Here is a 16,225-nt window from a genome sequence, read left to right on the forward strand (position 1 = left end):
AATTTATTCAAGAGGTCCCTGTGGCTTATCCAGTGACACAAAATGCAACCTACGCAGAAGGTATTAAGTGAGATAAATGTCATTATATTGGGCTCCTGCTTGTTCACCTGCAGTATGTAAATGAAGTGTAGTGCTCCAGATTCAACACATCATTTAGAAATGTTACTGTGTCCATAATACCAAAGGTAATACCATCAGTAAGAAAGGTCAGGTGTAGACAATCCAAATGTGTAATCATACTGGCAGTAATGTTTCAAATGACAGAATGAAATCCCAAGTAACAAATTGAGTTCTACTGCTTCAGAGAATAACAGAATTAGATTTCATTATATTCCCGAATAGACCTTTTGCCATAGACTTTGGATTTGAAAATGAGTCAACAACAAATAGACCCTTATTAAAGTTCCCTATTCTGTTTAGCCCAAGACTAAGCTGTGTGTTAATCTGATAGATAGATGGTGTTCTATTGGAGAAACTACAGTATTGGAAATACTGTTCTTTTCATACTCTTTAGTGCTAACAGCATTTCATACAAATACAGCATGGTAGGTTACAGTATTTTCTTAAATTTTTCTTGCTAAAAACATTTTTTTGTGTATGTATGTGCAAAATAAAACCAGTAGTGGGGGGGCTAGTGGGTGTGCACATGCAAAAATAAAAGTAGTGTCCTCCCATGGACCACATTTCTCTATCAATGTGAAATCTTGGTGTATATTATTCAAAAATGACACCATACTCTGAACAGAGAAAGATAGGATTTATGTATGGTAAAAAGGCAAGCGAATGAAGCTATAATTTTATTTCATTACTCTTTAGTACATCCACAACTATTTCCACCTAAATATATCTTTAAAATAAGCATACACAAGTATTGACTATTATCTACAAATATTTATTGTAACACTTGAATAGAACTACAGGAAGCCCTTGGCACTGATAGAAAATATTGATTCACTGTTAGGTTACAAAAATTTATACATAGCAAAATTTAATGCTCTTTACATAAAAAATATTAGACTACTTCAACAAAACTTTCAAAAATTTCTGGTAATAGCTACCAGAATTAGAAAAGTAAAATTAGACTTTAGACACTGCCTCTTCTAGTACACTGGACTCTAACAGCACCTCCACTGCTGGAAAAAATATTGAGTTCTGTCATGCAATAGGAAAACAAAACACTAAGCTATCTTGGAACAACTGTTCTACACAGAAGAGAGCGTCTCCCAATCAAAAAGAATCCAAATAGGCGTTTTTAAGCATTAACCAGAAGAAAAAAATCCAAATGAAATACGATAGTTGATGTTTGATTTTAATAGCATCTTGATAAAGGTATGCTTCCTTTCATTTGAATACAGTTCTGCACATGTATATGTTTTAAAATCCAGGAAACAGCCAAACCACAAGTTAACTCTTAACATGAATATACATAGTTAACCCTATAGTATGCAGCCCCTTTGAAAAGCACTGATGCACCCCACAGTTATATGGATCATTCCATAATGAACAACACAAAGCTTACCATCACTAATACCCAGTACCTATTAGTCACTTAATGTTCTGGAACACAATGAGTCAGAAGGCAAATTTCTTTTGAAAATGGCTTAAACTCAAGCAGTTTTCTTGCTGAATATCAAACATTATTCCAGGAAATTAAGATTTAGATAAGAAAACAATGAAATAAATACCAACCCTAACTTAAATTACTTATGTATTAAAGTCTATAAAAGTAGGAGGTCAGAGGTCTGTGGTCAATTTGCAGTTAGGTTTTAGATAGTTGATATGAAACTGTAAACTCACTATTTGGACCACTTAAAAATGGTTTAGAATGGTGGTCATTTTAACAAGGTAACACTTCTTAATTAAAAATATTCATGAAACAAAAGTATGAAGGAATTTTGGGTTTCTGGTTACAATATAAATTCTTAGAAATTGAAAGCAAATATTAAGGCAGAGCTGACATTTGTTTCCAAACAAGAATTGTGATCATCAAATCATCACTCATTTTGTTATGAAGTGATCTACTATAAAGCTGATTTTGCAGAGCTCCAGCCAGAATCCAGCTTCTGCACTGATAAATTTAGCATAATTGCAGCTTGATTTAGCATTACTAAAAGATTTCTGAGTGGTCTGGGAAATAAATGCCTGAGACCTTGGGGGTGCTAATTGTTAAAAGTTTGAATTAATCACATCATTGATGAGCCCAAGATTATATAGGTCATCAGAAATGAACTTCACACCAATTGTATTTTGATCATACTTGAGGACAGGTGGCATATGAAAATCTAGGGTCATGTCCTTTGATACTGGCATGCTCTTATGAAAGAGCATGATGTAATTATGTGTTAGAACTGCTCTAGCAGTTAAGCACACATGTCACGACTCTCCAAAAGATGAACGGCCATTCTGTCAAAGTGTTGCCTTTTAAAATGGCTAACATGAAACCTCTGATACTTGTTCTAAAGAAAATGATTTACCCGCTGGAAGGTTTTCCTAGAGATCCACTCCAGCAGCTTGAGACAGACGGTGAAATGTTGGTACGTCTACATTAGTTTGTTTGGTGGGATACACATCTGTACTGCAGAGCAGCTGTCTGATGATGTGTCAGAGCTGTAAATTCGTCGGCTGACACACTCTGGCAAACACTTTTAAGTGTAAGAATTGAGTTGTTCTTTTGATCGAGACTGGATATCTTGCAGTTCCTGTTCTTCCTTTGCTTTGATATCCTGGTAAGCCTGCATTTTGCTCGCATCCTTTAAGTAAGCCCAGTTAGAAGACAGTATCATGAGGAAGTGGATCTGGAAAAGAAGGGTGAGCATGATGGCTAGTGAGCATGTGAGAAGGCAAAGCGAGCTGCTAGTCAGATTAGACGGGATCAGCTGGAGAGGGACAAGAGTTATTCGCTATTAATATTCTGCTAGCAGAGCTGTCAGACACGGAGCATGCTCTACTAGTTTGCTTCATATTAAGAGGCTGAAGAAAAGTTAGTATGCAAATATAGTGAACTTGGGAATAAAGTGGCCAAAGTTATTGTTAAAAAGAAGTAAAAATGAAATATATGACAGAGCTTTTTTTTTTTATCATTTTGAGAGTAATTTTAAAGACAAATGTAGAAGTTCAGAAACACGTTGCCTTTTCTGTTTAAAAATGTAGAGCAAAGACTTATCTGTGGGTAAAAAAAAAAAATTCCCCCAAAGGCCTACGAGTATGATTTTTTTTAAATTTTTGAGTAAATAATTATAGAATTATATATTTAATATGGAGAAATTAAATGAATACCAAAACCAAAATTGAAAACTAAGTATGCAGTCTGTGGTAACATTTTTTAGCACTGAAAACTATATTCTTTCTTGTATAACTGCCATTATTTCATTTCGCTTAAGTTCATTTCACATAAAAATCCTTGTCATTCTTTACAGTTTATGTGGCACACACATCCTTTCCGTGGTATTTTCCTATTGCCTGAAACATAAATCTACACAACTCAGTTTCCTTAAACACCATACTTCCTTCTCATACCATACTTCGTTCCTGACTTATATGAGACTTTCAGATCTGGGCCCAACTTCTCTTCCCATTAAAATCTTACATATAATTTAAGAACCTAATTATGAGGAAACAATTTCCTTGCAGCAAGACAATTTAAAGTTACCAGATTTGTGGGTTCTAAAGACTGTTATGTCAAAAATATGTAATTTTTTTTTCAGAAAAATTAAATGGTGACATCCTTTAAATTTTTATCTGGTCTACTTGTAAGGGCATTTATTTGGTGATGAACCAACCATGTGATATAAAAAACCTTTTAAAATGAATTTAAAATATACTTGCAAAATATTTTCTAAAAAAGTGTGACAAAATGAAATCTAGGTTATAACTTTTCTATCTTCAGCACTTGTTCTCTTTTCCATCACTAAGGCTGGTTATCAAGCAAGCAAAATTAACGGAAAATGCAGGTATGTCAAAGTGTTAATACTTCATTTAGAGATACTGTTCAAAGTTTTAAGTTCAAGAAAATTATGTTATCAAAGGATGCTCACCAGTATCAGTAAATAACAATCCTTTTCAAACTGTGGGAATAGCCAGACCCCATTCTTTTATAATTCACGTACAGTAAGTCCTATTATTTAGTCTACCATGCAAAATGAGTTAACTGAAGCTATTTACAAATTACTGTAGCAAAACTGCAGAAACCTAGACTTCACTTTAGTCTGGAGGGTCAGTGATGTTCATGTTACAGAGCTGAGCTCTCTAAAGCTCCTTATTGGTCTTATGCAATTTAGAACTTAGTGCAGCAGTCTTCCCGACTCTTAAACTTCAAAACCGCATAGTTATATGTAGTAGCCATCATGTAGATCAGCTGGTGGAAGAGAACAAAACAGGGCAGTAAGATACAGGCAGTGGGGGCTGTTGGCATGACACCTATAAAACAGGGCAGGGATGGGTGCCAGATCCCAGTCTAAGGGCTTTCTTCCCGCCTTCTAATCAAAGCAGGCAATTTTGCTCCTCTAGTGTATGACTCTTCTGATCACACATACATAATGGAAGTCCTTAGCTCTGCCCTCAGTAAGCTTATTAAAAAAAGCCTTGGATGTGTTTCAAGAATAACAAGATTGAGAGCTGGGTCAGCAATATGAGAGATGAAGCTCTGTGCCCTATTTCTTCTCATCTTTCCCAAACTGTTTGCTCAGCAGCAATTAGTCTTCTTCCTGCCTGTTGCTCAGCCAAGAGAACAGGTCATCATGGTGATTTCATGGGAAAAATGACTTAATGACTAGGAAAACTGGGAATGGGTAATCCTCAGGCAGCTGAAGTCCCTTTGCTCTCCCAATCTTTGAATTGGTTTTCTTGAACCAAGCCTCCTACTCCCACCCAGTTACACACATACATGCATGCAATCCTTTTCGCTTGTAAGTTGATTCTCATTATGTGCAGATTCTGAGTTTGCCTACTTGGTAAAATATGTAGGCATCAAAACAACATTCTGTCACCCATGACTGGACATGTGCAAAGCACTTACAGATTTGAGTCCTTTCATAGGCACAGTCCCAGCTGAAGTCTTCTGCAGTGAGGCTTTGCTGCATTTGCTCTGCACTCACACTGTAAGCAAGCATCCTACTTAGTACTACAATTGCTAAAATATCTCCCAAGAAAGGTGTGCTAGTGTCCCAGAGGTAATGTGTACAAGAGAACCATCATCTAGGCATGGGTGATAGTGATGTTGGCCATGAATTCAATAGTAATAATTCAATGGTATATATTAACTAGGTCATCTTAAATTAATAAGTTAATATCTTAACTGAAATTTACATGGTATGATGTGACCCAGAAGCTAATCTACTTCCCCAGCAGGCTGTGTTCAATATATTCAATTTAACATTTCAATTGACTTTATATAAGGTTACTTCTGCACATAAGGAGATCAAATGTGTGTGTGTGTGTGTGTGTGTGTGTGTGTGTGTGTGTGTGTGTGCATGTATGTATGTATTTCATCTTTCTATTTGGAAGTCAAGATTTCTTTCCAAATAAATGGGCAGTGCCTTACGTGAGTCTGTCCATGAATGAAGTCATGGAACTAATTGCTAAATGCAATAAGGCAACATGCTATGCCTAGTCAGCAGGTGTTGGTACCCTCTCTTCTTTCCAGTGTCCAAATTGCATCAGTCGGTGCCAAGGCAGCCACTAGTACTTCCTGCAAACTAGACATTCAGTAAGTTTACAGAGGGAACAGTCAACCACAGCTGAATACACAGATCCTTTGCTTCATCTGCTGGTAAAAGCTGAAAGGAAAATCTGTGGTTTAGAGTGCTATACTAGGGTGTTTCTGGGACAGTTACTCACCAGGGCAATGACGGTGGCACCAGCTCCAGCACAAGCCACAATGAACAGGTGATAGGACATGTAGAACTAGGAAAGAATAGGGCACCATGAGCAATTTGTATGTCCTGGAATGCTGCTTCACTCTCCTTCACAGATATTGCCTGCCAGTCTGGGCAAAGGCCCACATACCCTTGTAGTCTTAGATGAATCTTACAAGCACTGTGGGAACTGCAAGCCTTTCTGATGCTCAATCAGCACCCCAGACAAATCACATCAGAATACCGAAGGTCATGCCCTCAACCATGGATATAGTGTAGTCCCTTGATGACTACATTGTGCAGCCAAGGTTAGGAGCTTCTCTGTTTTGTGCCAACAATCCATGTTATGGCTATACAAACTGACAAGCCAGATAGGTTCAGGCTGATTGTTTCAATAACTTGGTGCTTTCCAAAAACACATCAATGTTTCTTAAATATACACATTCCCCCCAGTACATTGAAGTCTTGTGTTTCATAAACAGTTGTAAGCCCACAGCTGGTGTATGTGCTAGTGTTAAGAGAATCTGATTTCAAAGTGTTAGGGTATATTGCCAAATAAGGACTAAAAGGAAAACAAAAGCTCCCCACAGAAAGCTGTTCTGAAAATAAACATGATTAACTCTGGCCTCTAACTAAAATCTGACATATGTATACATGTAGGATACCTTTTATTTTATTACTTTTAATTGTATTTGTGGGTATGGATATTTATATGCATGTAAAATATATGTACACCACTTGTGTGCCTGGTGTCCTTGGAGGACAGAAGAGCATGTTGGGACTGGAGTTAACAGATGGTTGTGAGTTGCTTTGTGGATGCTGAGAATTACGCCTGGGTCCTCCTGAACAGCACTGAATGTTCTTAACTGCTAAGTCATCTTCCCAGCCCTAGACTTAAAATAAAACATGGAATCAACTTCCATTAGCCTGTGACAAGTATTCTTTGTGAAAATGTTCCCAAAAGTCATCTCTCAGATTTTTAGGTTTGGGATCACTAACTATTGCAGAGAGGAAAAGTCCATCATCTTAAGGATCCTTCCTAAATGGGTTGGACCATAACAAGATGGACATTGTTTTGTAGGTAGAAAATAATGGTGACACAGTGTTCAGCAGTTTACATGAAAGCCATCATCTAGAGCCCTGTTTCTCAGTTTAGGTTCTAAGTCAGCAAGTGTTGGGGGGAGATGTCAGGATTGAGACTTGTTTACCTCATTCGTGTTGCAGATGTTCTCCAGGGCAGAGCCACAGATTTTGCCTGGGAAAGCATTCCAAGGAATGATACCTGCAAAGTGAACCCCAAGAAAATATGACGACAAGGTGTAGTGCCCAGTGGTTTGGCTTCCATTTAGGTTGCTTGGGTTTTATGGAGGTCCCTCTAGCCTCTCATGCTAGGGATTGAACTTGGGGTCTTTGCACATGTTAAGAACATACTCAGCCACTTTGCTATACTCTCAGCATGCCTCACATTCTTAGTAGACCTTTCCATTTTAGAGTCCAATTACAACTTTTAGCCATGTTCCTTTTCAATCCAGGTACCTGGTGTCTGAAGTTTAGGCCACAAGGAACATAGAGCAAACTATCTTTGGGCAACAGAACAAGAGCCAAGTCACTCTCACCCATGTAAGATTACAACAGTTGGGCATTTTGTTTTTCTCCTCTAGACTGTACTTTGTTCAGTGGAGGTAGTAGTTCTAAATGTCAGGTTTTATTTTAGGGTTTGGTTGGTTGGTTGGTTTTCTGAGACAGGGTTTCTCTGTGTACACTTGGCTGTCCTCGACTCACTTTGTAGACCAAGCTGGTCTTGAACTCCCAGAGATCCACTTGCGTCTGCCTCCCCAAGTGCTGGGATTACAGGCATGAGACACCTCATCCAGCTTATTTTTATTTGTTTAGATAAGGTTTCATTATGTAGTCTTGTCTGCCCAGGGAACTAGCTATGTAGATCAGGCTGGCCTTGAATCAATCTGCTTGCCTACCTTTCTGCCTCTTGAATGCTGAGAGTAAACGTGTGCATGGCCTGCCTGGCCCACATTTTCAAGGCTAGATTTTTTTTCTTTTCTGCAGTGAATGTATTAACTTCCAGGGGAAGACGCTCATGCAGCATGATAGTGGTGCTTAGGCCACATGAATGTGTGACCTGTGTTTGTGCACTGGCCAAAAGGGCACAGGCTGTACTCTTTCCTCGCTGCAGCTTTTAAGTTCTCTCTGCAGTGACAGTTTTTCACTGGGCTAAAACGATTCCCTCTTTAATACTTGGGGATGTGCTTAAATATTGAGGATGCCTCAGTTTACAATTCTACCAGGAAGGTAGAAAGGAAAGAAGGAAGGAATGTTTGTTTTTAAGTCCTTATTTCCTCCTATCTGTAATGTCAACTCAAACAAGTAATCTCAAAAAGTAACCAGCTGGACAGAAACAGGATTTTTAACAAAAATCATTTTTAGAGAACACAGAGATTGTTTGCACATATTCTTTTATGGAAACTTTTTCGTTTTGAGGCAGGGTCTGGCTCTGTGGCCCTGGCAGGCAGGGGAACTGGCAGTCTTGCTGCCTTAGTTTTTTGACTCCTATGATTATAGACATGTTCCACCATACCCAGCTTTTCAGGTACTTTAAGAATGAATCGAGGGCCCTTTTAATCTGGGCCTTTGTGGACAGTTTTAGGTTAACTTTATACCCTACTATAAGATAAGACATTGAGAATAAGCAACACAAGAAAATCTATGTAAAAATGACAGTGCCATCTTTGCTCAGGAGAACTCTTGAAGGACATAATCCATCTTCATTTCTAATGGAAAGCTCTCTTCCTCCCTGTGTTTTGGTAAGAACTTGTTTCCTACTCTCCTAGCTGGAAGCAGTAATTACACTCCCTCTTTAGGATGTGGCCTTCTCTCAGCAAGGAAGTCAATTCCCACCCAAATTAATTGGCTTGAGGCTCCAGTGGCTCCTTCTGTGGCTGGTCACGGGAACTGTATTCTGAGGATCCCACTGGTGAGAACAAAACATCTGAGCCTGCTTCTGAACTACTGAGACTGCTCTTGCAGAGTACATTGTAATGGCTTTGAAATCCATCTGCATTTGTTGTTGAGTTTTTCAGTACACATAAGTTAAAGCAATTGGTCATTTTGTAAAGATTCCCTTCAAAGAGGCAGGCATGCAAGTGTAGTAGATGAAAAGTCAGTATGAAACTGAAAAGAGCTGGGCCTAGGAGCACATGGCAGGATCTCAGCACTCAGGAGGCTGAAGTGGAGCTATGAGGTAAAGGCCAGCTGGCCAGCCTAGACTACATAGTGAGATAAAATTAAAAATGAAGAAGAGAAAGAGGACAAAAAAGAAAAACTAATATATATATATATATATATATACTTTTTCTCTTTTTAATTTATTTTTATTAATTATAGTTTATTCAATTTGTATCCCCCCTGTACCTCCTTCCCCCTTCTCCACACATGCCCCTCCCCAAGTCCACTGATAAAGGAGGTACTCCTCTCCTTCCCTCTGATCCTAGTCTATCAGGAGTGGCTGCATTGTCTTCTTCTGGGGCCTGATAAGGCTGTTTCCCCCTCGGGGGCAGGTGATCAAAGAGCAGGCCAATCAGTTCATGTCAGAGACAGTCCCTGTCCCCATTACTATGGAGGCCACTTGGATACTGAACTGCCATAGGCTTATATATATATTCTTATGGTGGGTATCTAAAAGTCTTTTTCTAAATCGAACTGCATTATAAAGTAGTTTTGCATTATAAAAGACTTTTATTTTACTATATGCCTGAATTGTAAAACATTTTTACAACTCTCAAATAACATCCTCTAGTGAGTAAAAAGGCCCAGAGATGCTTACCCCAGAAAATGTGTTATGGTGACTAAAGTGAGGGCTATGTGCTAATCATAACCCAGACCCAGGCAGAAGACAATGAAGTAACGGGGACAGGATTGAAAGGAGGTACCGTATTGTCGGACATCCACACAGATCTGCTCCACACCCGAGGTTCCATTGCTTTGTGGGGACTTGATGACCTCGCAAGTTGACCATATGTTGTAGAACATAAACACGGGCACTGCAGAGAAGCCGAACACACCCAGCCATGCCACTCCCAGAACATAGGTGAGGAAAACGAACTAGGCAGACAATGAGAAGGGGGAGAAAGAATCTCACTGAAATGGGCAGGTTCATCTCAGAGGAAGGGTTGCACTTTTCTGCCCAGCGTGGGACCTGTAAGTCACAGGATGCATTCCAGGGGGTTGGCCTGCTATGCAATCGAGGAAGAAATATCTGCTCAGGGTAGAGAAGCTGGGAGAGGCTTTCTCAGGCCCTTTCTGAGTGGCTGATTGATTGACTCATTAATTGATTGTGTGTGTGTTAATATACGCATGTACACATGTGCGTGCATGTGTGTGTGAATTGTGGAGGCCAGGAGACATCCTGACTATTTCTTCGGTGCTTTTTTACTTTGTTGCTGTTGACAGAGCATGTCTCAATGTTCTGGAACAGATCAAGCAGGCTGGAGTAGCTAGCCATTGAACCCCAGGGATCCACTTCTCTCTGCCTCCCTAGTAGTAGGATTCTAAGCTGGGCTACTATGCCTGTCTTTTTCATGTTGAGTTTTGCTCTCTCCTGCCTCCATGTTCCTCTTTTAGCCATCAAGGTCATGAGAGGTGACCTTACTCACCCAACTAATTAGTTACAAGGACTGAATGAGGTTTGATCTTGTTTTATTGTGGCTTGTTTTGTTGTGTGTTTTGTACTGGGAATTGAATCTGGGGCCTTGCACACACTTGGCAAATGCTCTGCCCCTGAGCTAAACATCTAGTTCCCTTCTTATGTTTTTATTTAGAAAAACGGTCTCAATAAGTTGCTGAAACTATTGATTTTCCTACCTCAACCTTATATAAAATAAAGCTGGGATCACAGGCCAGCACACTTGAGCGAGCCTATGAGATATTCTTTCTAAACTCCCAGCATCGTACTAAACGTGGGATAGGTCCAGGGTGTCTTTACAGGTCACTTAATCATAACATCATGTTGATTTCTCAGCACTTCCCTTTGTTTTACCTTGCATGTGGGTATGGAAAAATAGTAACTGTCAACGGAAGGCTTCTCTCAAAAGGAAATCTGCCAGTTTCCTCCTCCTGGGAACTTACTGGAAGCACTAGATGCTTGAACCTTGACCACAAGTTTCAAACAGTCACGCACACAGGGAATATGCCGAGATTCTCATTTTCTTCTTAGATAGCATCTTCGCCTAACTTTATGCTATAGATGCCTGTCCAGGCTGACCTGGATAAGAGGTTCTCATTGCCCCCTACTGGCCACCCTGGGAAACTACAGATACAAGATACTGTCATTTCAAGGACCTTCACAATTTCTGAAGTACCTGCATTGCTAACATTATTTGAAGGATCAAATGTCAGGTCAGGAGTTCTCCCTCTAAGATGGCTGTTCTAGAATAGGTTTTCTCGTTCTTTCCTTATCCACAGAAAACTGATGCCGTTGGTGAGCTTTCTAATAACACCTCGGGAACTTGAGAAGGGGCTACCGATTCTTGGTCATGGCAAGCCTTTACTTCTCAGGGAGGATCTGGGTTCCAGAGGTCAAGCCAGTGTTAAGTAGAAAGCACCCACTGGAGGATGCTCCCCCAAACACGATGAATCTGGTGTTCAGAGCCTTTCTCAGTAGGCTCTCTCTCCACCCCCAGGCAAGTTGGTGTTTGTTTTCCACAAAGGCCTGAGGAAAGGAAGGCCCTCCTCAACAGAGAGCAGTCCTCATCTATTCACCTCTCAGTGGCATGCTGTAGCAGTGCCATCAACCCTGCACTTTTTTTTTGCCCTGCTAATCTAACCTTTAAAATCCAAAGTGAGGACTACTAAGATGGCACTTGCTGCCAACCCTGATGGTGACCTAGGCAATCCCTAGAATGCATAAGTTAGAAGAACTGACTCTTTCCAGTTGTCCTTTGACATCCATACACACACCATGCCTTGTATGCTGTGTAATGTGCTATTATGGTCCTCAGCCCACTAAATAAATAGAAACATTTTAAAAGTCAAAGTGGGGGCTAGAGACATGGTTCAGTTGGGAAAGTGCTATAAGCATGAGGGCCCAAGTTTGATCCCCAGCCACCACATAAAAAGAAGAGTGTGGTAGCACACACCTGTAGCCCCACAGCTGAAGAGGCAGAGATGGGCACATCCCTGGGGCTTGCTACCTACCCAGTGTGGTCTAATCGGCAGGTCCCAGGTCCCCGACCTGCCAGAAGATACTGCTGATATGAGGTGTCAGGCATATGGTCCCTAACAGGAATGGTGGCTACAGTGGTAAGACTATTTATGGCCTTGTCTTTCTTGTGCTGAGGGAATTGATGCCAGGGCAGTCCCGGTGAGAGGACAGTGGTACAAGGGAGAGCAGGAGCCTAAGACACAACCATTCAATTGTGGTACCAGTTGGACAGGAGTAGAAGAGTGGAGGTCAGGGCAAGGTTACAGGCTGCTCAGGCATCTTCAGGCACCATGTGCCACAGTCTTCAGGATATGGGTTCTGGTAATGGTGAGGAGGCCATTAATAGGAGGGATGACACACACACTGGACCTGATCCATCAAATGATCTGGATCCTTTACAGGAATTTCCTTGGCCACTACTTTCTTGAACTCTCAGAAACAGTATTTGTCTCTATATGAACCTACCTAAGCAGACAATGATGTACCTTGGGACTCCTCTACAAACTTTGGTGGAAACTTTCTTAGTTACTACTCTTAGTAGGCTCTCAGTCATTTCAGACCAAAATATTCTAAGAAACTCCAGCCCCAAGCCTGTAAATGATACACTGGCACATGGCCCTCAAAGGCTCTATCAAGACCCTGTGGGTCATACTGAATCCACCTGAATTCTCCACACCCTAACAGCATACAGATCCTCAGAACAGTACTGGAGCCAGGCTTGTCACTCATTTCTTCCTCTCTCTGTCCCAGAGCCATATTCTACTCTACTTACTGCCTGAGTCCAGTTCACATCTCCCCAGACTGCCTTGCTTGAATCTTAAAATGGCCTCTTATAAGCTCACTTCCCTAAATTCATCCTCCATACCACTAGGTAACTGGTCAAATCTTATTATGGAGTTGATCCTGTCACCAGCCCCCTTGTGTTTGCCTACCAATGCCATTCCTAGCCTGAGATTTATGGCTCATCTTGATTGGGTCCCCTACTCCTCCTTCAAGCAGGCTTCTTTCCTGCCACCCCCACTCTTCCTGTTAAGCCTAGTCGCATGACTGGAGTTTTCTGGGCCTCCCCTGCTCATACTAGTTCCTCTTTCCTGGTCTCATGTGAAGCAACTTCCTGTTTTGCATCTGGCATAATGCCCTTCCTGATTCTGCACTTCAGTGTTCCCATTGGCATCACAACTCTCCCACCCTCCAATTTCCCACTGTGAGTAGCCAAGAACAGAGAAACCCAGGGCCAGATAGGGCAGCAGTTGGAACAGCCTACATCCCCTGGTATTCCCAGGCCTTTCCCAGAGTAGTAATACTTCTGCTCAGGCTGGATTTTATTTCCTTGATCATTTAAAAAATTTCAATCACTGTGTGAGTATTGTGTATATAGAGGTGCTTGGGTGCCATAGCACACTTGCAGAGGTCAAAGGTCAGCCTTCAGGGAATTGATTTTTTTTTCCCCTCCATTGTGGATTCTCAGGTTTGAACTCAGGTTGTCTAGTAGGTATTGTGAGCCTTTTCACTCACTGAGCCATCTCACCAGCCCTGTTTACCTTAAGAAACTTGATATAATAGTGTCCATAATATACTTCATGCCTAGGTTCAGACCACCAAGTCACCACAGACACAACAAATTATAACCCAATCAGCATGCCTCTTTGCTGAAAACTTTTAAACAGTGGGCCCTCCTGATGCTGGAAGCCAGAGCCACATCCTGTTCTTTCTGGTACTGTCTTCCCCCTCCTTTGCAGTGGGGTACAGTCACTGCTATATGCTAGGAAGCCCACAGCCCTTGCCTAACTTCCAATGCTTTCCTCCTTGGGGACTCACAACACGTCTCACGTTTCTTCCTCAGTGTTAGTACTTTTCTCAGATGTCCAAATATTTTCTCTTCATCAGACTGTTGTCCCAATGCATAGCAACATGTCCTGCTGTCTGGCAACATTTTGATAGGGGTATATCTATGATGTACAAAGCCTGTACAAGGGCTGGGGTGTAGCCTAACATGCAGAAGGCCCTGGGTTTGATTCCCAGTGCTACATACCCATGTACAACATGGCATCTGTGTGTGTGTGTGTGTGTGTGTGTGTGTGTGTGTGTGTGTGGAGAGAGAGAGAGAGAGAGAAAGAGAGAAGTTTTTAACCCTGTCTTTTAAGATTTATCTTCCTTTAGTACAGAGCCTCCTAAAATGGGAGAACTTTGTTTATTTTGTTTAATATTATCAGTCACAAACTTGAAAACACAATGCTTTTCAAGTTCTTAAGGCCATGTCGGTAAGAGCAGTATTTGTGTCATGGACCTTCCATGAATAGTTCCTAGTTTCACCAAGCAGAAAGAAACACAGCCATGCACTGCTTGGCTGAGCACCTGAGTTTAGTACTCACCATTCCGCTGATGCATCGGCCACAGGCAGTTGTTTTAAACTCACCGTGCAGCTCTTTCACTGCACTTGTGGTGTAAAAGCCTTCTGCCAACAGAATGATGCCATATAAGAAGAAGAAGGATGCAATTCCATAGATGACATACTGCATCAGTTGGATCCTGTGAAAAGAAGACAGCTGCAAATGTGAGAGGCATTGTGGAGTGGGGACGTGAGGCACCCTAACTGTGGCATCTCTGTGGCTTCAGCAGGCTCGTAGGGCAATCCAAGGGGGGATATCTCTGTCCACTCCAGTAGCCCAGGGCTTCTTCTCCTAGTAGGTCTATTGATGATGTAGAGGACCTTCTCAAGCAACAGGCAAGAGTTTCCTTTAATCATGGGCAGGTCCCGCTTGTGGAGCTTTGCTACTTACCCAAGTCTTGTGCAGTGAAGGTTTGTATCTCTATTTTGTATGTAGCATGGACACAGAAGACTTAAGCTACCCATTCAAAGCTACACGGTGCCAGAGTAGGTATTTGGATCCTGGTTCAATAGACAACATACTTTTCTCAACATATCAAAATGCTTCCCAACCAGGTTTGGTGGCTGATGCTATTCTGAGAAAATACCTAAGTCAGCCCTCAGGGTATATTTAAGGAGAAATTTGTGCAGATCGTTGTTACACAATGGGATGTCAGCTTATATGTAAATTACGGAAAGTTCATTCACAACTAAGTTTGTCTTTGAAAGCAGGTCCTCAGGCTGCCCAGAGAAATAATCCAGGTTGTTTTAGAAAATCCTACTACCTGCAAAACACCTCCAAGTGATTTAGTTAACTACTCTACAGTGATGTCTGGGAACACAAACTCTCAAACTCTCAAACTTCTAAGTTTGAGATTAGATTAAGATCACTAGTTGATTAGGTTAAAATACCTTCTCTGGTATTTCTTCTCTTCATATTTCTATATGCAGAGAAGAAGTATCATGTATCCCAGATTGGCTTTGAACTGGCTATATAACTGATGTGGACAAATATTCTGAGAAAGAAAACTTGCTTTCAAACTGAAACTCCTACTAGGCTTAGTGAGTGCTTAAAATTTAATGATGTGGACAGGTCCATAGCCTAATTACAGTTTAGCTTGGGCTGTCTTTAACCCCTTACATAGCCATTCCTTGTCCACCTTTGTGTCAGACCAAATACTCTGTGACTAACACACAAAAAGTCTTTAGAATGTATTAATTTAGTAAAGCACTAGCTTCTATCAAATAAAAGCTAAGTGTCATCATCAGACAGCATCTGAGGCCATCAACAGAGGTTTTCTGCTTTTCTGTAACCTGCCTCTCTGATCTTTCTTATCAGTGTATTTGAAGATTTGTGGCTTTCTTTATTGTTACTATAAAAATATTAAACTGCTTGCATGTTGGAACATGGAATTGGGGGTGACCTAAATCTGTGTCCCTGGGCCATGGTTACTCTCACCTGGCTCCAACACATAGTTTTGCATCAACACTGAGGATCATTTTAAACTTCTGGTTCTCCTGCTTGTACCTGCTTGAGTGCTGAGGATACTGGTATGTGCCATCACATCTAGCTTATGAAGTGCTGCAAATCCAACCCAGAGCTTCATGCATATTAGGCAAGCATGCTACTGATCAGCGTATGTTCCAGTTTTGTGCACATACATTTCTTCTGTACACCTGTAATGTTTCTCTCCCCTATTATAGCTTTCTTGTCCTTGTTCATTTCTTTAGATGTCATTTTTGAACAGGTTTTAAAATGTGTTTTGTTTTTTTGTTTGTTTGTTTGTTTGT

General features: G+C 40.9%; 1 protein-coding gene across 7 annotated transcripts in view; it reads right to left on the reverse strand.

Moving 5' to 3' along the window:
• Positions 1–738: 738 nt before the first annotated feature.
• The window catches only part of Gpm6b (glycoprotein M6B), a 151,158-nt gene continuing 135,671 nt past the window's right edge, over positions 739–16,225 (reverse strand). For 4 of the 7 annotated variants that reach the window (XM_060374272.1, XM_060374270.1, XM_021655608.2 and 1 more), the window contains 5 exons: positions 14,439–14,595; positions 9,797–9,968; positions 7,061–7,134; positions 5,836–5,901; positions 739–2,795 (listed from right to left, as the gene is read on the reverse strand). In XM_060374272.1, the coding sequence (XP_060230255.1) occupies positions 2,646–2,795; positions 5,836–5,901; positions 7,061–7,134; positions 9,797–9,968; positions 14,439–14,595 (619 nt within the window). In that variant the 3' untranslated portion in view covers positions 739–2,645. Of the gene's footprint in view, positions 4,355–5,835; positions 5,902–7,060; positions 7,135–9,796; positions 9,969–14,438; positions 14,596–16,225 lie in introns of all 7 variants that reach the window. The other 3 variants (XM_060374273.1, XM_021655609.2, XM_021655611.2) reach the window with 1 other exon arrangement.

This window comes from Meriones unguiculatus, chromosome X (genome assembly GCF_030254825.1).
Source record: "Meriones unguiculatus strain TT.TT164.6M chromosome X, Bangor_MerUng_6.1, whole genome shotgun sequence".
Lineage (NCBI taxonomy): Eukaryota > Metazoa > Chordata > Mammalia > Rodentia > Muridae > Meriones > Meriones unguiculatus.